General features: G+C 37.6%; 3 protein-coding genes across 7 annotated transcripts in view; 1 reads left to right on the top strand and 2 right to left on the bottom strand.

Annotated features, from left to right (window-relative positions):
• Nucleotides 1–20,072, bottom strand: part of CycH (cyclin H) — a 47,395-nt gene extending 27,323 nt beyond the window's left edge. Inside the window, exons 1-4 of one of the 5 annotated variants that reach the window (XM_083136358.1) lie at nucleotides 19,917–19,984; nucleotides 19,465–19,592; nucleotides 8,345–8,541; nucleotides 3,341–3,542 (exon numbers count right to left, since the gene is read on the bottom strand). In XM_083136358.1, the coding sequence (XP_082992484.1) occupies nucleotides 3,341–3,542; nucleotides 8,345–8,541; nucleotides 19,465–19,581 (516 nt within the window). In that variant the 5' untranslated portion in view covers nucleotides 19,582–19,592; nucleotides 19,917–19,984. Of the gene's footprint in view, nucleotides 1–3,340; nucleotides 3,543–8,344; nucleotides 8,542–19,435; nucleotides 19,593–19,813 lie in introns of those variants that run through there. The other 4 variants (XM_083136344.1, XM_083136335.1, XM_083136351.1 and 1 more) reach the window with 4 other exon arrangements.
• A 464-nt stretch (nucleotides 20,073–20,536) lies between these two features.
• The window catches only part of RabX1 (RAS oncogene family member RabX1), a 62,826-nt gene continuing 58,312 nt past the window's right edge, over nucleotides 20,537–25,050 (top strand). The window contains exon 1 of the mRNA XM_083136378.1: nucleotides 20,537–20,662. The gene's annotated coding sequence lies outside the window, so the exon portion shown is untranslated. The remainder of the gene's footprint in view (nucleotides 20,663–25,050) is intronic.
• On the bottom strand, nucleotides 24,429–24,947 carry LOC145985189 (uncharacterized). The gene has a single exon (XM_083118906.1). The coding sequence runs from the start codon at nucleotides 24,945–24,947 to the stop codon at nucleotides 24,429–24,431; it is 519 nt and encodes a 172-aa protein (XP_082975032.1).

The raw sequence follows: 25,050 nt of genomic DNA on the forward strand, positions 1-25,050 counted from the left end.
CATCTTCTTCAGATGGGCTGACCATTGGTTTACTGACCAAATCTACAGTGCAGATGATTATCAGAAGCTATGTAGCAGCTTGCAGGTTCATGAAAAAGTATTAAACTGTGTGAAAAAGTTTTAAAATCAAGAACCATCGAGACTGGGAATTCCCAGAACAAATCAGTATGCAGAACGGGCAATCAAGTGTCTTCAAGCTCTTAATAACGTCTGTAAAATGAAGGAGAAACTTCAACTCAGATTTATTTTGTCTAAAAAGACATGATAATTATGTATTATGCTATTCCTACTTGTAAGTTTGTAATTTTGTATGTTATGTTATAACAATAAACTACCTGTATAGGCCTACGCGTATATGGTAAAATCAATTTTTTGGTTTGAGGTGACATTCTTCCAAAACTAAATCAAATTATTTCCTTTTTCATTACCTTTGAACAAAAGTTCATCGATTTATGACACAGGAACATGGTGCTACATTCTTGAACTCTGTAATACACATGAACACAACCAACATAATAAACTAATCACTCAGTAATGAAATACACATTGCATTGTATTCTGTCCTTAGTAGAGGTACAGATTAGTACACAAACACATTATCGTAATACCTATTGTAACATATAAAGTCCAAAAGAAAAGCAGAACGAAAACAACTGATGGTCACGTATATGATCTGTCGGTAGAAGTGTTGTCACTTGGATGAAAACCTTCTTGTACGACATGTTCTCTTATGCACTGTAACAAGATCATCATGTTTCAGCAACAAACAATAGTCGGCCATCATTGATGTATTCCCCGCATCCCTGGTACTGTCTTTCCGTTTTCCATCTTCATTGTAGTTTACTTTTTCTGGTAGCAGCTCAAGATTGTCATATGTCTCCTTCAGATGGACAGAATGAGTGACTGGGACTGATGCTAGAATGTTACCATTATGTAGAAATGCACCTTTTAAACTTCTCTACTTAAATCATTGAAGAACCTCCATTCATCTCTGTTATACTCTTCTCCTAACTTATTTATGAGGTTTGGAATGTGTATGCAATATACTAAAGAGCTTTCCTGGGTAAAATATTGTTCTAGTTCTTTCTCGCGATGACTATACACTGTTACACATGTTCCTGGAGCTAGCAGGTTCTTCTTTCAGCCTCGAAGCCAGAAGTTCTGCAGCATCCTTTGGGACATTTAAATCTCTGACCAAATCATTGAGTTAACTTTGTGTGGAAGGTTGGGGTGTGCCTTGTGCCTGCCCAATCAATTAATCAAGTCGACTGGCATAGAACTTGATTCAAATTGCAGTATCTCAAGGGTCTTCAGAGGGTTCAATACAGGAACATTAGAGTCATGTGGTACAGGTCTTCCAGCAGAATCCAAGTCGGGATAAAACATTCCTTTTTTTTTTTTTTTTGTATTGAAGCCTTTTATTTGCACATACAAAAATAACTATGGGTGATTGTTGACTTTCACATCAATATTTGCATTGCTATTTCATTACGATATTGTGTATTTTAAAATCCTATTATTAAATAGACATGTGTAAATTATTAAAAATTGGTATGTGATAGAACATGTGTAATTTTTCCATGCAAGACAGCTTCTAATCGAGTGAAATGTATGTAGACTGCTTGTCAGCCTTACACCTTACAGATTTAAAATGGTGGAGCTTCCCGTACTGCATATCTGTGATATTCTTTGCCTAATATATCAAGAGCTCACTGTTTGTAGATATCAGTCAAACTGAGCTGTGAAGTCTTTTGCTGCACACAATATAATTTTTGTTGTTCTGTCAAGACATAATAATGTTCCATCAACTTGGTATCTTATTGGCCTTTTGGATCAAAGCAACAGACAGTCATTAACCTCCACATATGTAATAGTTTCTGATAGGTATCAAATTGTTTGAATGTTGACAGATGGTCAAAATTTAGTTATAGTTTCTTCTGATGTAACTTGTAGACTTTCTACGAATTAACTCCCTTAGAAAGACATGCATACAATTCACATCATAATATGATACACTTCTAGCACTAAGGTATTAAATTGGTGTCATATGATTCCCATATTGTAATATTTTTACATCAGAACAAATTTTTTTGGAGTCACTTAAGAAAACCGTACATAAATGCATAATGTACTCACCACTACTTTCCTTTTGTAGCTATCAAATATTTTTTTCCTGTTTTTACTTCTGTGCACTATCACAAAACAGATTATAATGCACTTCATTAATATTTACATTGGTTAGTGTTTTTCACAACTAACAAAGAATAAAACTACTATATTTTCTGCAATTGTATCAATAATTTGGTTTAGTAGTCAACCTATCCAGGTTGTCTGAATTTTGTGACACAATTGGCTGATAGAGCTTATTAAGACTGTGCCTTCTTCTTCTTTTTTTCTTACTAGTGTCTTATAGCTCTGGGTATAATGAAATCTTTGAAATTTGGTTCCATTGAAATCTTCATCTGTTTCTCGACAGTTTGTGGTTTAAGAGTCGCATGTGTCTTAGTTTTCCTGCAATTTTTCATTATTTTCTATTCGTTTCCAACTTACGAATTTCAAAACAGAACTTCGTTTTGACATTTTTTGCTTCTCATGAAATAAAACTATGTGTATATACTCTATACACCAGGGGTTTTCAACTCGTCAGGCAGTGCAGGCCACATTAACGATTTCAATGACGCTCACGGGCCACAAAGCTACATTACGGTATTGAGAACTGTAAGATGCTGCCATCTACCATTTACTTAATTCGGCTTTTATATTAAGTACTTAATTTTTCAAATGGACACGGGCCATGGCAAAGGGCTCTGTGGGCCACAGGTTGAAGACCCCCTGCTATACACTCTAAGAATCCAATGCTATCCCACTTACTCCCATGTAAAATGCCTGTAATGTATTCCTCATCTTCAAAACATGAGTGACAAATTCACCAATTAAAATCTCTGAGCCCAGATCACTTTCATACACATTTCTGTTTTAAGAATAGTAATCAACCCCGAGTAACCTCACCACCAAACTGACCAATGTATGGTCAGGGCTTTGCAATAAAGAAAGGTCACATGAGGTCCAGTAAGTACTTTGTGTGCATCACAGACTACATTTGCGAACATCAAATGAACATCACACACTAATGAGAACCCTGATGATAGCACTAGGTATATCTGAAGGCAGCATAGTTACAACACATACACAAAAAATGTAAAAAGGTTACCATCGCCTCAATTTTACTGATGCTTTTTCACTATACCATAAAGGCTGACCGAATCACAAAGACTCATTAACACTTTTCCACAAGCAATACATGACATTAAAAAAAATGTACAATGAGACTTTCTCTTACCTTTATATCAATCAGCAAGCCTTCAATAGGTCGAAAAGGGTTATGTATTGTCAGGTGGTAATTTAGGTGTTGCATAAGCAGTAGTTCATTATTTAATATAATGTCTGAAGCTTTCTCTCTATCCCCCTTTATATTGTTTACAAACTGTGATATGGAAACATTAAATTCTTCTACTTTGCTGGCAAGATACACACACGTTACCCTGAAAAAAAAATGTACAAGTAATACAGTATGTTTTCTAAAAGTACATTGTAGTTGCAATTCATACTTCTGCAACGAATTATTGAGTGCAATTTTATTGTTTCACTGGTCCTTTCTGCTCTGCTTCTCTTGTGTGGAATTTCAAGAACATAAATATATTGGCCTCAACACATATTTATGATAGTCTTGCCAAGAAAGATCTTTGATTACACTGTGCAGCAAAGGTTTTGCTTCCTGGATTTCGTACACTATACTTGTGTACAGAAAACATAGTATAATATTAGTGACACAGACTATAATCAAGTAGCCCATGGGCATCGCCAGAAATTTTTGCATGGGGGGTCGGGCAAATGATAAAAGTTGAATAGCAGAAAAAATAACAATGAGTAGTATTACCACGGTTATAAATGTCAAACTAATAAAAATAAATGTTATTCGAAATAATAATAACAATTATTATTATTATTTATTATAGACTCGACCCACCAAACGAGTGAATACCAGCACAACTATTTTTCAATATTTCTTTTGCATTTTATGTTGTTAGTATCTGAAATGCATTTTGATATTAACTTTTGCACGACCCATTTAAGAAAAGACTTTAAATGTTAGGGGAAATTTTTGTTCATAAAATTTGTTGTGTGACTTCTCACCTACAATTGTAATTATTAGAATTTTGAAAACTGCGGAACCATTTGTTCTTTGGATGAAATGGTAGAATATAACCTTGTTTCTGAATTTTTCACTCAATGTTTTCGATCCAATGCATTTTTACTTTGATTATTCTGTTCAAATACTAATTAAATGAACTTTATTTCTGTTCTTAACATAAAGAGTAACAAACTTTCGGCTTTCTTAAATCTTTAAATGAACGATGTCAATTTCCAGGAGCGGTCCACCAACCCGTTCGACCCCCCTCCCGATGCACATGAAGTAGTCTATTGTTTTCGTACATAATGTCTAGACACTATCTGAACAATAGTGTCTTACTATGTTAGATATGTGGACAGTTTACGTTAATAGCACAGAGGAGAAATATTACTCCCATTGTAAGGTCTACAACCTTTACTTTGGCTGTAAAAGTGGCAACCAAGATAAAACCTGGACACCAAAAATATGTTGTTTGTCTTGTGCAGTTACTAGGACATGACTACATGGAATAGCAATGCCGTTTGCTATCCCTATGATTTGGCATGTTCCGAGGGACCATCTTTCCAACTGCAACAGCTTGACCAAAATAAGAATGAATGGCCCTGTGACTCTGTAGTTGCAGGGTGCACAGGCACGAGAGAGGGTAAAGGGAGAAGAGAAAAAAAATGACTGTGCACTTTAGTTCACGAGTTTGCTGCATACATCTGCTTGACAGACGTTTCTAGATACACATCTAATTTGAAGCAGGCTATCATTTATTGTGACCTACCATCCGCAATTCATTCTCCCCAACATTCTCCAGAATTCCCCATACCCAAATAGCCATCGTGTGAAATAAAACTGAATTCGAACCCATGGAACTTGGAGTTGTGGAAAAGGGAGGCATAAATTCTCTCTTCTAGAATGTAGGAGCGGAACTCATTGCCAAAGGGCGTAATGAACTCCATGAAAGGTGAGAAAGATGTTACACAGTTTTTCTCTTGTTCTGGTTGTTTTTTATGCTTAAATGATTTTGGAGGCTTGATGGTAGTGTTGGGACATAAGTACAACACAAAAGGGTGGCCTCTCTTCACACATTCATCCAAGACAATCATTGTCGAAAACATTTACTTAGGTGCAGGTAATGTTTCATGCAACATCTGAGAAAGAGGACAAAAGAGTAAATGGGTATAAAGGCTATCAGGTTCCTCTTAACACTTCATTCATTTAAGATTGTATATTTTTTAATTGTTTTAGTGTAGATTTCATGCAAGCCTGTCACATCAGTTTTGCTTAGTGTGTGATTAGAGAAGAACAGTTCGTCATTGATAAAACTGCTGCAATGCTTTTCAAAATTAAAACTTGTCTGAAAAAGGAATTCTCATTTGAACTACATATATCCAAATATATCCTTTTAAAGTGTGATCTGCATTTTGATGTGAAGAGGAACATTTAAATAGTTATGAATGAATATGATAAATGTTTACTTTCCCTTGTTTCTGTGTGTGGTTCCATGATACACATTTCAGACTTTCTGAAACATATAGTCTTGAACGACACTTCTGAAAGACATGGTTTACATCATTCAGTTATTTATAACCTCTGCTTTTCTACATTACAAATTTCCAGGTGATAATCACAAGTGACCCACAATAACATTTTGCTTGAGAGGCTTATATCTGCCAATTTCATGGCGACAGTCACATTTCAGAAAACCCTTGGGTGATACAGCAAAACTAATTGCAGATTGGAACTCTGTTGGTCAAACTCTTTAAGAAAAACTCTCTTTCATACAGAAACAGAATCCTTTCATATTTAGTGCTCATCTGACTTACTCACGTTGAATAAATTAGTATACAATAAAATGTAGATAGTTAAAGGTACTTACAATAGTGAGTATTGATTTTAATGAAAACTACGTTTCAGGATTCAACTGATCCCTTCAACAGGTTACCAGACTAGGCCAGTGTAATTACATCTTAGCCACGTCAGATATGACAAGGACATGGGAACCAAACTAGGCCAGTGTAACTACACCTTAGCCACTTTACACTGGCCAAGTTTGGTAACCTGATGAAGGGATCAGTGGAATCCTAAAACGTAGTTTTCGTTAAAATCAATACTCTCTAACGTAAGTACCTTTAAGTATCTACATTTTATTGTATACTAATAGGAAACAGAAAAAAAAATGTTGGACAGTGTTATCATACAGTGATGTGTGCTGAGGAGTAGCTAGTCTAGCAGTGATAGATCAATCAATCTCACATCTCTAATTATTTTCAAATGACAATATTTATTGTCTTGCTGAAGCCAGAGTTCATATGCAACACTTTTTTTCACGTGCTTCTCGTCCCTCGGTGTGAGCAGCGGGAAAGGCTGGAAGGAGCTAATCTAGCTGGCTTTTCCTCAGTCTCACCAGTTTCAGGCAGAGACAGCTGTCAGAAGGGAAATGGAAGATTTCTGTCTCTATCTCCCTTGGCCCCTCGCACCCTGCTGCAATGGTTGAAAGCCCATGCTTGCAGGTACACTAGTCTATCACCTATAGGAACAGACAGAGGATTGGTTTACCCTTGATTCCTTCATATATCCTCTGAAGAGCTCAAGGGAGAAATTTTCTGCAGTACTTATGTTCTCTGTATTTACACCACAACTTTTTACATGTTGTATAATATGGGATGTAGTTTTATTATTTATGAAATGGGTACGTATTATGTGCAGACAAATATACTTGGAAATGTAATGCTTTCTTTTTTTTCAAATGTGATTAATGATTAATAATTAATAATGATTAAATAACAAAAATTTGCTCACACTCTCGTTTTAGTAGTATTTTATTTAAATACACTAATCTCTTGGCCTCCAATGAAAATAATTGGGTAAATTAAAGAGTCATGAATACAGATGTATTTATTTGGGCAAGAGAACGTGCGTTCTTATTATTGTTGTTTGGTTTATTTTACTTTGCTTTTCTGCTACATTTGGTTATCATGAAGATAAGGATGAGTGATGATATGATGAAATTGAAGAAGGAACCTCACAAATAAGACCCATGCCCAGGGTGCAATTCGAACCCGTGACAAACATGCACGTTTTGTTCATATGTGTTATACTTTGCCGATAATAATAAAATAATTTGGAAAGAAATATGTATCCCAGAGCTCAAGAAGCCAAATTAATATTGTTGAAGAAACTACAAAAAAGTGTTTTTTGTTATCAGTCTATCCCTCTTTTACTATATTGAATATTGCCACCTCCCATCACTTTTTCTAGCTGTATAGATTTAATCGCGATAATAAGTAGCTAATGAGCTTATGGAAATCATGAGGAACAATCATAAACAGAGAACTAGACTCCTGATTTGGCAGTGCCCTGTAGATGCACTGGGAGGAAATAATTTGAGAGATTTTCAGTCAACCTTAAGCATAAACATAAAGTTTGTGTTTTCTCATATCTTGTTTTATCCATAATTCCGATGATGAGGTTACCTGTGACGATTATGACCAATCGTGAATACTGTGTACTGCTGCAAGTCAAGCATCATTTCTGATTATTTTCAAACGAAGGACAGTGACAAATAGAATTCAGATTTTGCCACATTATTTTTATTGCAATCGCTGAATCTCTTTTTAGTGCAATCTATGTATTTGTGTGTGCACGAAGTTTGAATAACGATGGTCACAAATGTAATGGTCTCAAGTTAAGAGAGTTATATTGCACTTCGGGATACATAAATGAAAGTTACCAACCCATTGTAATTTTCCTGCATTTTTTCCACAAATGCTATGAGTTCTTGAACATTGGGATAGACAATTTACCTGGTAATGTTTATGCATCCCACTCTATGCATGAGTGAGTATAGACATTTTGAATAATTCTGCACTCAACAATGAACATTGATTGCTACCAGCGGTTGGCTCAGGATTTTTGAAAGAGAGATAGGGGGAGGGGGTTACATGTACTTTTATTTTAGTAGTCATTCCTCATTTTTCCTGCCTTTAAACGTTCTTTTTCTTTTAGCAATACTTGTCCTAAGGGGAGGGGGTTATGAACCCAAAAACCTTCCTTGGGCATGCCAATGATTCCTACTCCAAGTGTCACCATCACCTCACGTCACTGTTATCATACCACAGCATATTGAAAAGAAAAGGTACAAAACTCACACAGTCTACTTACAAGATCTCCTTAGGATGATAATCCATCACTGAATTGTTGAGATAGAATCTTTTGAAATAGTGGAAAGATGTCCCAATCACTGAGCGAATCATTGGAGGATGGAATTTTCTACAGAACTCCCTCAACTGCAACTCATACTGGCGGAGTAACAACCTTTCTTCAGCTGCGTTGAGGAACGTCACTGTTGTCTGTTCACTCTAGAGAAGATAGAAATATATAATAAATAAAATTTGTGGGATTGATTGCAGAAACTTACAGTATGTACTCAAGGGCAGATTAAAAAAGGACACAGAGGGGGACACGACCACCCCCTCCGAGGCCCTTGAGGGGGCATCGTGGGCGACTTCCACCAAGGACCAATTTTATTTTTTCATTTATTGATAAATAATTTACACAGTTGGAATGAGATATAACACACACAGTGTCAATTAAGAAACATACAAGAGCGGAATAAAGGAGGACAGAGGGGATGCCCCACTACTCGAGGGGCGACAGACCGTTAAAGGCCTAATTTTATTTCTTCAATAATATGTACGGTTGAAATGCAATAAAGCAAATGTTGTGGTATGTTACGAAGAACTACTGTTATGGGATAGCTTAACTGCGAATGCAGCGAGTAGCAAATGATAGGGTCAACGAATGATAAGGGGGCAAGAAGAGACAGGGGGTGAACAAAGTCAAGAATGACGAAGGAGGGGCGATGAATGATAAGTGGGCAAACAAAGATAAAAATGACAAAGGATAGAAGTGACAAATGAGAAAGATAAGAATGATGAAGGATGGGGGTGACGAACGATAAGGGTGCGTGTCTGAGAGACAGAGGGCGAGCAAAGATAAGAATGACGAAATATAAGAGGGACGAAAAACAGGATGCAACAAATGATAAGGGATGCCAAGAGAGACAGAGGACGAATAAAAATAAGAATGATGAAGGATGGGGGTGACGAAACATATGAGTCTACAAGGGGTGAACATGGGTAAGGACAATGAAGGAAGGGGGAGGGGCGATGAAAGATAAGGGTGAAATGAACTTAAGGTGAAGGACTAGTGTAGATCAAAGAAGTCGTGAGGTGACCGCTCCTTCACAGAAGATCTAAAAGTATTTCCTCCACCTCTGCTTCCTCACTTTTTTTTTCATGTACAGTCACTGTGAAAATGCCGTAGCCAGGGGGAGAGAGGAGCTGACATATGCCCCCAGCGCCACTAGGGCTATGATGAAAAAAATTTAGGCGAAGTACAACTATATTACTAGCTTGCTGCAAGGGCGAATTACAGGCTTGATGGGGCAATCGTTCTTCTCATGCGCCACTCACAATGGCTTTTTTAAAGTTATTGATACATTTGCAAAGTTGGAATGAAGTACATCAAACATTGTGTCATTTTATGAAATGCCCAAGAGCGAAAAATTAGCAACCAAGAGAGGTGACACAGTAGTGCTCTTCTAGCCTGTTGGGACAAGACATAGGTTAAGCTGATCCACAGTCACATCTACTGTAATCAAAAATCAATTTATTGTGATTTTTGAGAAATCTATTAGTCTTTATTTTATTGAAGTTAAACAACTTAGAATGATTGGTTTGCTGAGCAAACTTTGTAGTATTTTATACAATGCTATAAAAACCGGAGGTGTAAGCGGTGCTTGAAGCTTTCAGACTATTAAGCTATTTTTTTAAATTTAAAATGAACATTCCTTTCTTTTTTGTTCTACAGTTATGTAAAGATGAAATTGGAGAAATCAATCAATGGTGCAAATGACGAAAAATGTAATAAATAGAAGTGAGAATAATATGGAAACGGCAATGAAATTAATACATTCTGTTTTATCTGATTTTAAATTCTAGTTAAACTTTATAATTTGAATCAATTAGTCAAATCAGGGACGTAACATATAGGCAGGCAGGGCCCTAAGTCTACGGATGCCCGAAAAAAGGTAAAATTATATCGTATTTCTCATGAGAAACATTTACGAAAAACTCACGATAGCTTGCTTGGACATTTTTACCCATTTACTCTTTTCTTCAATATGAAACACTTTGTCTTGTGTTTTCATATTTATCTTTACTGCGCATTCCCGATTTTAATAACTTAACAATAAAGCACCTCCAACCGCCACGAAGCAAGTGTGAGCGACTTAAATGCTTGCGTTCTTTCCTTCCTTCCTTGTACCCAGGATTTTATTGAGGAGATGTGGAACAAATGGTAGATCCGAAATGCTGTTAGATTTACATTTTACATCACTACTTAAGTAACAAGTCTTGTACTAAACGTACGTGCAGCAGGATGACGCAAGATAGAATAGAGACTTTGTGGGTCTTTAACAAAAGTGTTTCCTTGTCCTGCGGTGCTGTCCGTGCCCCCAGTTTTGGCACCTTGTACCCATAGTTTTGGAACCCAATTGCCGCACTGCCAGCGACGTTAGTTCAAATCTTGTACACCAGATACATTCAGACACTATACAATGGAAGATATCACAATAGTGCCGTGTCATGGATTTTCGAAATGGGGTGTACGTACTTTTCTTGCCTGTGCACAGGCAAACAGAATGGCTAAACGTTTAACATGCTGTGAAACACTTTCTCATGCCAAAGCACGTAAGCGAATGTTTTAGTTTTTCAAAAAAAAATTTAGGCTGAATTTAATAACTATAAATATTTCTTGAATCTTGATTGTTCGATATGTGTTAACTACACATTCATTACTTGTTTTGCTGTAAAATGCAAATTTATTTCAATAAACATCAGTCACACGATGTGAATTTTCTGACTTAAAAACATTGTATTGTCCCTATATGGCGGATAGCACCAGACACGTCTGAAACCGACTCCTGCTACATCGCCTGTTTACGCTAACACAAAGCACTACCACGCGGATAAAGGATTCTCCTACACTCGCATACATTAGATACATTGCCTGCAAGACTATCAGGACACCAACATCAACGACAGGGTCAAATCTGAATCAAACAATACGTAACAGACACGCTCTAAGTAGACCCTCCGACAGTGCTACCAACCCACCAGTCAGCAATGTCCAACAAGCAGCTGAACCAGAGTTTCGGCACCCTCGAAGCCAAGCTCCAGAAAATCAAAGAAAAGGTAGAAGCGGCCCTAGGATCCACCAGGCAACCCAACACAGAGGCAGTCTCTATCAATAACCCATCTGCTCTCCAGGATGTACTTCAAGATATACAAATCATGAAAGGGGAGCTAGCAGTCTTTCGTGAAGATATGGAAAGTGTCAAACGTCAAATCACTGACCAAGAAGACGCCCTGGATAAACTCCATCAATACAGCCGGAGAAATTGCCTGTTACTCCACGGAGTCCCGGAAACCCCGCAGGAAAATCCAACCGAGGTCGCCCTCAAAATATTTTCCAGCAAACTTGACGTCAACGTCCCGGAAGATTTTGTGAGTCGCTGCCACCGTCTTGGAGCTCCCCGAACGAAGAGAACGGCGGCGGACGTCGTCAGGCAGGGGCACAGGCCTTTAATCATCAAGTTCGTGTCCTACAAGCACCGGGACGCTGTGTGGCGATCCAAGAGGAATCTCAAGGGAAGCCAATATCTGATCACAGAATCGCTTACACCGAAACGCCAGAAACTGCTCCAGGAAGCCAAGGCAAGACACGGGAACTTCAATTGCTACACAATTGATGGGAAAGTCGTCGTGGTGACCGAGGAAGGAAAGAAATTCATTGAAACCGAAAGGGACCTAAACGCTCTCAAATGTAGGCGGGAATGATGATGCGTGGAACTGGAAAACAAGAAACGAACGTGTGAACACTTGTGCGTGTGTGTGTACCTCATGAACTCCATCCAGAAATTAACTCACAATTTATCACTCCCCAGTTACTGGAAAAATTCATATTATCTCATTTGGTATTTGATTATTGTGTACTTTTGTGTGTTTTGTGTGTGTGTGTTTGTGTTTAGTGAAGTTACATGTAAGAAAGTGCTTAAAAATGTGAAGATGTTAACTGCTAACTGTGTGAGGTTTGGCAAGGCTAGTTTTTACAAGGAGACAGCATGTAAGTACTCGTACACTCTCTTCTTTTCATCCCTCCAGCATGATCTATTTTTAAAACACCAAATAGTATTCAATGTTTTTATGTCGTTTTTAAAAAGAAAAACACCCGACTGCCTTGATAAAAACTGTTACCCATCCTGGTCCCAATCTCAACAAATGGTACCCCTGTCCGTTCCTCTCTGCAAAAATGCCTTCCATGTCAACGACATCACGTGACGCAACCGCAAGAAACGGTTCCCTCCCCCCTGGTCATCGCCTTTCAGGGAAAGACCAACCACCCCTCCTCACCCTCGCACAGGCTAATGTCAGGTCTCTGTCGCGGACAAAATTAGAGGAACTAATAACAATCACACGCGAGTGCCCTCCCGACTTCCTCCTAATCACCGAGAGCTGGTCCTGTGAAGAAGCGCCCATGTCCTCTTTCGCTATCCCTGGTTACACGGCCATCAAAAAAGACAGGACTACGAAGGGTGGAGGTGGTATTATCTTATATCATCGCGAAGACTTAAATGTCAAGGTCCTTTCAACATCCACCAATTATGAAAATAACGATGAAGTTGAAATTATAAACGTAGCGATAAAGATTCGAAACACAACCCTGGGAATAATCGGGATATACAAAGCACCCAATATATCCTACACAAAATTATCACGTTTAGAAACCGCAATCTCTGAAGTTTTCCCGCGTGTTGACAAATTGATTATTTTAGGAGATACAAACGTAGACTTTCTTTCACCACACAAACCGGAGACAAAATACTTTCGATCAATTCTTAATTCTGTCGGCCTTACGCAAATTATCAATAAACCGACTAGAATAACGGAAAATAGCGAATCACTCCTGGATGTAGTAATAACAGATGACCCTGCCATTGTACGTTCATCAAATGTAACCGTACCTATCGGAAACTCAGATCACTGCATGCTAAATGTCACCCTTGCCATTGAAAAACCGAAAAGAGAAAAACATTATGTCACATACCGTAATTTCTCAAATTTCAATAAGGAGAAATTTGATGATGATGCTGCAAAAATTGATTGGGCACAAATTAACAGCTACGACAACATTGAAGATAAGGTACAGTATACATCTACCAATATTATCCACCTTTTTGACAAACATGCACCTCTCCACACTAAACCGTTAAGCATAAAAGTGTTCCGTGGATATCCGAAAACACGAAATTACTCATGAAACTCCGCGACAGAGCTTTATTAAAATATAAACGCGAAAAGACAAACAACAACTGGGAACATTACAAGGAACTAAGAAACTTTACAACTATGGTGCAACGACAAGAGAAAAAAGCATTCTTTAACCATCACCTACGATCTAATGCAAACAACAAAGACCTGTGGAGCAAACTCAAGGCGTGGGGAGTGTATAGTAAAACTACTAATAATGAAATACCCTCTGATATACGAGACGTAGATAAAATAAACGAACATTTTTCAAACATTTGTCGTGAGGCCGACTGCTCGAAATCAGCCTTAAATAAAACCAGTAATTTTTTAACTCCAAAATATTTAATGAAAGTGCACAACAATTTCATCTTAAAGAAATCAGTGAATATGACACAATTAAAGCAGTAAATAATATACGATCCAATGCCTCTGGCAATGATGGAATAACAATAAAAATGCTCAAACTATCACTTCCGTTTATCTTAAGTCACCTGACACATATAATAAATTTCTCCTTTCGGACTGGACAATATCCAGCAGCTGGAAAACAGCGCGCGTGATCCCTCTACCTAAGAAAAAAGTAACATCGTCCTTAAACGATCTTCGTCCTATAAGTCTACTACCCACCCTTTCCAAGATCACCGAAAAAATTGTTTACAATCAAGTCAGAAATCATGTGAACAGCCTCAATCTCCTTCCGAAATACCAATCGGGCTTCCGCCCTGCTCACAGCACGGCGACGGCGTTGCTAAAAGTCACGGATGATATATTTCACTCAATGGACAAGGGTATGACAGTTGCTCTGGTTTCACTGGATCTGACAAAGGCTTTTGACAAGGTTCTTCACAACCTACTCTTAAGCAAGTTGAAATATTATAATTTTTCACACCCCGCACTCAAATGGTTCAGATCGTACTTGACAAACAGGCAACAGAACGTGTTCCTAAAAACTGCCACGCCCTCTCTCTCGAACACGCTTCCGCTAGAAACTGTCGTTCCGCAAGGATCAATTCTAGCTCCTCTCCTATATACAATCTTCACAGCAGATTTAGAAACCAACATAGAGCATAGTACCGTACACTTTTATGCAGATGACACCCAAATTCAAATCCCATTTCCACCAAAATCACCAGATTATGCAATAGCATTACTTAACAAAGATTTGGCAGCCATAAATACCTGGTGTAATGCAAATGGTCTGAAAATAAATCCTCAAAAGTCTGTTTTCACCGTCATGGGTTCCAAGAATAGCCTCGCAATGATAAACTCGAATAATCCACGCGTCAAAATAGAGACATCCGAAATTCCACATTCAAAAAGTATAAAGAATTTAGGAGTTATGTTAGACGAACACTTGAACTGGGACCTTCACGTTCAAGAGCAAACTAAGAAAGCCTACGCAGCACTAAGATACCTCTATAAATTTAATGAATACTTAAATACAAATACTAAAATGAAACTTGTGCAAACACTGATTCTCCCTCTTCTAGACTACTGTGATATAGTATACGGTGCAAACTTGTCTGTTCGAAATAAAGTCAAAATTCAAAAAGTTCAAAATTTGTGTTTACGCTTCGTATATAGCATTAAAAAATTCGATCATATTCTTCCAACCCTGAACGAGAACAAAATATTAAACATGAACAGACGTCATTCTGTCAACTTCATTTCTGTTGCTTTATACAGAATCTTTTGCATAAAAAAATTCCCGAAAATTTATTCGAGAAACTAAAAACCAGAAGGGAAATACACAACTACAAAACAAGAGGAACAGCGAAACTGGAACTCTTCAAACACTCACTGGAAATTTTCAAATCGTCTTTTACACTTTCAGCGGCAAAAACATGGAATGAACTTCCGCCCTCCATTACCTCCCTCCCCAGTCCTAACAAATTTAAGAATAACCTAAGGAATTTTCTGTTAGATGAACAATATCTCTGTTCAAGCTCCCACGAGTAACACTACACAATACAGTTTAGATTACATACGAGCCTCGCCAATCCAAATCAAATCCAATCCAATGCTTGACAAATCTACAACTATATTGTAATATTTACGTATGCGTTGTTCTATCGTATCTCACAAAACTACCATAATCATGTACATCAATCTCAACATCCGTGCGAGAATGTCCTGCTCAGAAATGTTTAGTATGTGTGTTTTAATGTGTGTGTGTGTGTGCGTGAATGTGTTTTTTTCTCTTTCTTTTTTACGTGGTCTTGATTTTTTTTTTTAATCTCATCTTTGTTCTTTCATTGTAACCATTTTTATTGTATTTTCTTCTCTTTTTTATGATTTTGTTTATGTACACTAGGTAAATGTCAAACGGGGTTAGGTGGGAGAACAGCCACAGGCTGAACCTCGCCCTTTAATAAAGAAAATTTGAATTGAATTGAATTGAATTATAAGCATGCAATTCATAATCGCAGCACTCATGTTAGCCACTCTAGGACCACAACAAAATTGAAGTATAATTCCCGGTTTTCTAGGCGAACTTTCCAAAAATTCAAGGGTACAAGTAGATGTTTTCTCTATTTCAACCTTACTTATTACCGCCTCTCATTACCCACCCCCACACACATACTTATTAACAATATAAAGGTATGTGTGATTCCAATGTATCAAAAAATTCTTTAAATATATTCTAATATATTTAATTTAAGGTACACAGTTTACAAAATGTTACGGGATCTAGTAATTTACGAAAATTGTTAATTGTATAAAAAATTCAAATTTACCTAATCAACTTCAAGATATCTTTATCTAGCAATAATATTCCGTGTGTCATATAAGATTGTTCTTCAAAAGACACTAACAAAGCAAACAAATTGAGAGAATTCTGTTTTATTTTCCACGCAGCTTTCATTTTGTTTGCTTCCTCGATAAAAACATGACACAACGGGTGGGCATCCAACATTTTAGTTACGATAGGATGGTAGTTTGTGATGGGTGAAAAAAGTTCAGGGGGTGGGAATGGGGAAAATAGAGCATTTTACATTTTCTTACTTTGTTTTCCTGTACAATACACTTCTCATTGCCATTCAAATAAAGCAGCACGTTACATATTATTATTTCACTTTTCTATTTACCTCTTCAGTTAATCACAACAATACAGATGATTAATAATCTGGTGAATTAGATGATGAGACCAAGATTCAACTATGCTTTGTTCAGTTTTCAAAGTTAGACATAGCAGACGCATTAGCCAAGCACGCAGCTGAAGAATCAAGTCACCGATCGCTTCGGATTAAATTTTCTGCAAAAGCACTAGTGTCACATGCTAAAACAGTTGACAGAAACAATGGACAATTACAGGGAAGACTAATGGGAAAAAATAGTATTAAATTCAACTACTTATACCTAAAGAACCTTGGTATCAAGATATAAATCTTCAAACAAATTCCTTAACAAGACTTCTTAGATGTCTTACACCCTAGCCCCTAAAGACTTGTACAGTAGGAAGATTGTGCAATCCCCAATCTGTCAGTGTGGTGCAACTGAAGGAACACCTAATACTTGAATGTCGTCTTCATGTAACTACGTGAGAGTATTTCTTAAGAGATCTAAAAGAAGCAGGATATAATGAGGTATACGCCTTGTCAACACTATTGAGGAACCAGACTAAGAAAATAATATATGTACTGGTAAAATTTTAATATCCGCGAAACGTATTTCTTCAATTTTACAGGAGAAAGTACTTACCGAACTGACTTTCCGTACACTTTTGAAAGTTTATGGAAGTGTTTTTTTCCCATCGCTTAATTTATTTCGCTGGTAAATCATGTATTTTTGAAGATTAATGTCACTCCAATGCACGAAAGCTCTTGCCTCTATGTTATTCCACTACGTGAACCAAATGTTGCATGCGTTCGATGATGTAACCCCCCGGTCAGTGTTTCCAACCACACCGTTGTTTTCCAAGAACATGACAATTTTGAAGATGACAATTTGGTAAAACTTTGGTATGGTCCCAACACCTCTCACTAGTTTCTTTCGTTATTTTTAACATTCGTACTTACGTATTCTGCATTACGAAAGATTCTTCAAGGTGGAAATTTTGCTTTTTTCACGAAAATAATTTCAATTTGTGACATGAGGAGTAATTATTGTTGTTCCTTATTTCGCTTCCATAAGACACAATATGGTGAGACAGCTTGACTAGCGTGGTACATCATCATTGGGTATGCAGTGTTTCCAACCTTGTCAACCGAAAAATCCCGACGAACCATGCACGGATAGCCCCAGAAACTGAAAAATCACCACGAACCATATACGCTTAGCCCCAATTCATGAATAGCCCCACGAACCATGCATGGATAGCCCCACAAACCATGCACGGCAAGGTTAGGTTAGGTTCGGTTATGTTAGGCGAACATAGTGAAAATTGTCATCTTCTTGCAAAAAACGGTGTTGTTGGAAACACTGACAGGGAGTTACGTCATCAAACATTCACAACATTTTCTTCACGTAGTGCAAGGAAATGAAACAAACGACAACTGTGCGTCGGAGAGATATTTCTGTTCAAAAATACACGATTTCCCGGTGAAATAGATTCCACGAACTACAGAAACTACAAAAAACTCATTTCCGTAAGTAGTTTCTCGTGTTAAAATGAAGAAATCCGTTGGTACCGTATCGAAGTTTTACCGACAATTTTAACAATGTTTGCCTAACCTAACCGAACCTTGCCATGCATGGTTCGTGGGGCTATCCGTGAATGGTTTGTGAGGTTATCCATGCATGGTTCGTGGGGCCATCCATGCATTGTTCGTGGGGTTTTCGAACCCAGAAAAAAATACAAAATCAGTAACACGAAAGTAGGTATTTTTCGGTGAAGAAGGTTAGAAACACTGCACATCACTGATCATAGACAACACTAGTCAAGATTTGCCCGCCATATTGTGTGTAACTCAACCATAAAAACGAACGAACAATAATTACTCTATGTGAAAAATTGATATTGGTAACAGTTCCGTATAGTGGAGACGGATTTCTTACTTTTTACACAAGAAAGTACTTACGGAAATCATTTTCTGTAGCGTTGTTGAGGTTTGGGAATGTAGTTTTTATCCTTTTCAATGCCAATTCATGTTTTATTCTGGGAAAATCTCTCTCCGACATGAAATTGCTGTTGCTGCCATTTGCTTTCTGCACGTGAACACGATGTTCACGTGTTTTAGATGACATAACCCCCAATAAGTGTTGCAAACCACACCGTGTTTTCGCAAGAAGATGACGTGTCTAGGATGCATAGTGAGGTTTTTTAACTATGTTTGCCTAACATAACCGAACCTTACCGGAAATGGTTTGTGGGGCTAACGAGGTATTAGCATAATTTCCAATCCAGCCACGAAATTAGGTGTTTTTCCGTGAATAAGGTTGAAACACTGCATTCACACTCCAAATTGACAAAACACTGCCACATCACGCGATGAACCAGTACGCTATCACCATATTGTGTGTTAGAGACCCGAGAAAAGAAAGAACAGTAAGTACTCGTAAATGTAAGAAATAGACATTATTTAAGTTAGAAATTCATTATTACACCTAAAGAAATGTTCCGCAATGCAGAATTGTACGGTAGCAATGTAAAAAAGTGTGAAATAAATTATTTCTAGGTGTCTCCACTATACGGAAGTAGTACCTTGATATTATTTTTGTGAAAAAAAACGAAATGCCACCTTCAAGAATCTTTAGCAATGCAGAATACGTAAGTACCAATGTGAAAAAGAAGAAAATAAAGGAATTTTAGATGTTTCGCGGATATTAAAATTTTAATAAAAAAAAAGTTAGGACTTCTCTAAAAGTAATTAACCATGAACAAACATGAATCCATGTCTAAAATTCTTCTATAGGACACCAAGAAAGAAACATATATTACCTCATGCTTTGAGGTAAACATAAACTTACACCCATGTTTGCACCATGTTTCATGATGAACTTCAAGTTGGCTTCATGCCTTAGTGCTGCCAAGACTTCCTCATCTTTGAACATCCAGAACTTATTCTGTGAACTTGTGGGAAACATATTATCACAACCTAAAAAAAGTAAGCATAAATTCATTACAATTGCATATTTTTTGATTTTCATACAGTAGGGTTAACAGACTTCAAAGAGCAATCTAAAGTGGTGCATATTTTCCTCAGCCCTAAGGTCTATATCTGCATATATTGGTCTAGTATGAATTAAGAAAATAATCTTAAATAGGGTGGAAACAGTGAAACAAAACTAATAAACACGTAAATAACATTATTATTACTTTTACCTTCCCGCAATAAGTGTCGTACGCGAAGAATAATTACTTGAAACTTCAAGGATACGCAATGTTAGAAATTTACACTTAGAAATCGAAGTTTCATAACCTTTCTTGGGACTTCATGAAACATGTATCTAACAATATTCTATAAACCTTGAGTAGGCGCTGTACCTTGAGACACACGTTGTGTTTGGAAAACAAACAGCCTTCAGCTTTTCAGCAAATCATCCATGGACGGAATTGGAGATAAACATCGTAAATATTTACCTTCATCCATGCAGTGGGATATTAAAATTAATTAAACGAGAAACCTTTAGGTTACATTAACTTCCTCTCTTAGATTAAATATGCATTTTTATGCTAAGGAAATAATTTTCTTGTGTATTAATATCAGAATAACATTATGTGACATTTACACACAAAACATAACTCTTATCAGGATTGCCATGCCTGGTATTTTCGCGACGGGAAATATTCGAAATTCCCGACGCTATGGAGATCGAATCCGAATCCTTCAAACTATTCCCAGTGAAAAAGAAGGAAATAAAGGAACTTCAGACGTTTGGCGGATACTTAAATTTTTATAATTTCTGGAATAAACAGTGGCAATTTCCCAAAAAATTTCACACTTCCCGAAGTCGAGATCGGCAGTTTAGCAATCACCATGTTTTCCAGCGTAGTTGTTTCTCCTCATCATTGAGGTCATCAGTTGCTCCCAGTTGCTCGTTCATTTGTCCAGTATCAGATCTCATCAGCTGAAAAATATATGTTATCGCATAATTTACGAGTTCTAGCGGCAGGTGAAACTTATTGGACGGATGCTGTCACAAAGACAAGATATTTAATTCCGTGGTATGTTTTGCTTGTTGGAATTTTATTTAATTATTGGTCATTATCTTAAGTAGACCTTGGTGAAAGGGAATGGAAAATGTCAATTACAGAAAATTTTAGTTTTTTTTTAACAAAAATATTATTTTTTATCCCTTGACAGACCTGCGTGTGTACATACATCTGGACGCACATTAACATGTATAGATAAAACTACAGCTAGAAACATTATTGGAACTACAGATTTATAGAGTTACGATATTTTATGAATTCTGCAGTACTGAGTGAATAGGCGAGCTATAGGATAAGTATAATAATTTCAATATGGTAATTACGCGATATTGCCCCAACATCTCTCACTCGTTTATTTTAGCATTCATACTTACCTATTCTGGGTACTACTATACTATACCGGAGACGGTAAATGTTTACTATCCTTCGGACACCTATAACTTCTGAGTTTCGTCAATTTTTGACATTTGTACTTATCTATCTGCTTCGCGGATCATTTTTTAACGTGTATTCACGTTTTTTTTTTAAAAAAAAACGTGTTTTTGTAACTGAAGAACGTACGTTTCTGCAAATGGTTTGTGGGGCTATGCGAGAATGGTGTGTGGGGCTACGCATATTTTTTTCGAAACCAATTTTTAACTATTGTGACCCTGCCTTACCTAACCTTACCAGAAATGGTTCGTGGGGCTATGCGTCAATCGTTGAATTTCCGCTATGAAACATTCCCATATCACACAAAACACCTTCCAGATGTTAGACAGTACTACAGGAACTTATTACAGTAAGTAGTTTCTTCTGCAGAAATGAAGAAATCTGTCCGAAGGATAGTAAACTAGTACCGCGGAGGATTCTTTAAGGTGAAATTATGCCTTTTTCCATAAAATAGTGTCAACTTTTCATATTACGACTCATTATTTGTCTTCCTTGTTCTGCTTGGGTAACAGACAATATGGCGTGCACTCGTCATGGATCATCGCACGTGTGCTTGTGTTTTGTCGATTTAGAGTGGGTATGCAGTGTTTCAACCTTCTTAACCAAAAAATACCTACTTTCGTGTTCATTATGTCATCACAAATCATTGACGGATAGCCCCAAAAACCATTGACGGATAGCCCCACGAACCATTGACGGATAGCCCCACGAACCATTGACGGATAGCCCCACGAACCATTGACGGATAGCCCCATGAACCATTGACGGATAGCCCCAAAAACCATTTCCGGCACGGTTAGGTTAGGTTGGGTAAGCATAGTTAAAAAAAATATCTTTAAAAAAAGGCACATTTGGAAACACTGGCGAGACCGCGTGACTTTTGACGCTCACGCCATCTGCTGGTACATAATGGAAACAATGGCATAATGTTGTCGCTTTCCAGAAAATGCAAGTTCCTTACGTAAAAAGTTATTATTTCTTGTTCTGCAGCATTCTATGATGAATTTTCAGTTTCCGCGAAAGAAAATACCTCAAAGAACTTCGACAATGCTACAGAAACTGATTTCAGTAAGTAGTTTCTCCTGTAAATTTGAAGAAATCCGTTCGGGTGTTATCGCATATTTACCAAAAATATAATAAATAATAATATATACAAAGATAGTGCCACGGCTAGATATATTTTGGTCTACAGGTGTAGAGTTACAAGATTTGGAACGACTGAAGATGACCGGACCCCTCTCCGATTTTCTTCGTATTTGGTATCCTCACTGGCCCAAGTTCCTTTTGTATTAAAAATTTACTATCCTTCGGACACCTATAAATTCTTTGTTTTGTCAATTTTTGACATTCGTACTTACGTATCAGCTTTGCGGAACATTCCTTAAGGTGTATTGACTTTTTTTGATCAAAGTAATTGCAATTCTTCACTATTTTCGTTTGAAATTTTCGAGTCTAAATTTCCTATGGATTCTGGGCTCCACCCCTGGGCTAATTGACTTACCGGCCCCTACCGCTAATGCGGCCCTGCCTCCGCTCCGGCTCCCCAGTTTTTTCTATAGACTCCCTGTTAAAGGCATGTTAGAAATTTGCCGGAGACACCTGCCCCCAAATGAGCTCCAAACTTTTAAATTTGAAGAAATCCATTTCCAGGATACGGAAAACTTACCTGAATTTCACACAAAACACCTTCCCGATGTTAGACAATACTACAGGAGCTTATTACAGTAAGTAGTTTCTTCTGTAGAAATTAAGAAATCTGTCCGAAGGATAGTAAACTAGTATCCCTTTTGTTTTATTGCAATTTTATCATGCTAGGAATGCAATTTTTACCTGGTTCGATTTCGATGTACGTCTATTAACACATACTGCGGAGTTTTAGCGATTACTTAAGGTTTTGTTCAATATATGCTTTCGTGGTTAGGTTAGGCAGGTTAGGTTTGTTTCCCCTAGCATTAAAATAAAGTATCTAAATGCATTCTACTAAGGTTCCGATTTACTTCTACATTCATTCCCACGCTTCTACGGTATTTACTGTCGCTTGTCGATTGAGAATATCTTGTCCATGAGAAGTGCGTGAGGTAATTTTCAAGTTGTTTTTTTTTTCAACATAAATAACTGTTTTTCGAGTCCAAACAGTGCTCCAAATTGTAAACAAATCAAGATATTCTGGCTGTGGTGTATTTAGAATGCAATTGTTTCATCTCTGCTATCGTCTGATGACTACATAGAGCCAATATTTATATACTTTTTGGTTCGTGTACAGAATTAGGAAACAGCCACGAGAAAGCAAACCCCAACAGCCAATGAAACCTTACGACAATTTCCTGAACCAACCACAAGCGCTATCCGAGTATGAGATATGATGGTGCAGTGCTAGTGTTGTCGCTTTGTAATCAAGGGGTCCCAGGTTCAATACCTGGTGCAGGCACATAGTGGTTCGAATCCCACTTTAAACTGTAGGTCCAGTCCTGATTAGCCGTACTGTGCATAAAGTGGACTTAAAAAAACAAATCAAACCAAGTGTGAGATAACCACTTGCATTCTAAGCTCAGTTGTGGGAGCTGCTTAGCAGTAGTAGTGGTCTTCGATTTTACTTTTGTTGTTAACAGACGAAAAAATTGAATAACTGCGGAATCAAAGTAATTGATTGATTTCCCAAAATATGAATTATTTATTTTACTTTGCTACCGAATGACAAATTTATAATGAAATTGTTTCATCTCAATCTTGTTTCCAGAATGCAGTGTTCTATCTGGTAGATTGAACACTGGCACACTCAAATCAAAGCTAGTGTTGCATGCAATTGTTCTATCTTAAATTTCAATTATTAATTATAACATAAATATCTAAGCAAACATCTACTTCTTTATATATATATATATATATATATATATATATCCTAACCATTCAAACAGGTGTTCTCGGGTTACCAACCAGCTTAGATTGGAGTTAGCTTCCAATGTTTCGAGTGCATACATTGCTCTCATCATCAGGGAATATAGAAAAAGAGACCAGTGTGGGGTTAAATATATGACAATTATTGTGCGGAATTTGGGTTCTGTCTTCTTATTGGCTCGCTCTGGATCCTGTTGTTCTTATTGGCTGCAGCTTTGTTTTTACGGAGGAGCAAATTCCAGGCATGACTGAGCTGGAGTCCCAAGTCCCTGTTGAGCTTGGTGCTCATCATATGGCTATGGCTTCTTTTACTTGTCGGTCCCAGTACCTGGCACATTTGGCTATTATCTTTGTCAGAAAATAAAACCCTGTGTCCCTCTGTGAAGCTGTGTTCTGCAAGTCCTGACTTTTCAGGTTGGAATAATCTGATGTTGCGCTGATGTTCATTGCGTCATTGTTCTATGGTGCATCCTGTTTGGCCTGTGTATGGTGTCCCACACTTGCGGAATAGGTATACTCCTGGAATCCGTAGCTCCAGGTTATCCTTGACTGAGCGGAGAAGAGCCTTGGTCTTGAGTGGTGGTCTATGAATGGTCTTCACTCCGTTTCTTGTGAGAATTCTACTTAATTTCCCAGAGGTGTGCCCAATAAAAGGTAAAACTGTTGTAGCGGGACGTTCTCCTGTGTTGCTGCTAGCTGGGGGGCTGTGTGGTGAAGAGACCACATCCCCATGTTCGGCTGATCCAGGTGGTGAAGAATCGGCTCTTGTAAGGACCACATTGTTGGTTTCCACTGAGATGCCACTGCCTTGTTGATTGCCCTGTTGATGTCCCTGATGTTGTATCCATTCATTAAGGTAGAGGTCGGTGTGCGTAGGCTTTCTGTATACACCATGCCCGAGTGTTCCATCTGGTTTGCAACAGATTAGGATGTCCAGGAAAGGGAGGCAGCCATTTTCTTCTATCTCCATAGTAAACTTGATGTTTGAATGACGGTTGTTAAGGAATTCATGGAAACTATGTTATGCCGGTCGTCCATGTGGCCAAACGATGAATGTGTCATCCACATATCTG

The sequence above is a fragment of the Lepisma saccharinum genome, chromosome 1, assembly GCF_977018435.1.
Source record: "Lepisma saccharinum chromosome 1, izLepSacc3.1, whole genome shotgun sequence".
Lineage (NCBI taxonomy): Eukaryota > Metazoa > Arthropoda > Insecta > Zygentoma > Lepismatidae > Lepisma > Lepisma saccharinum.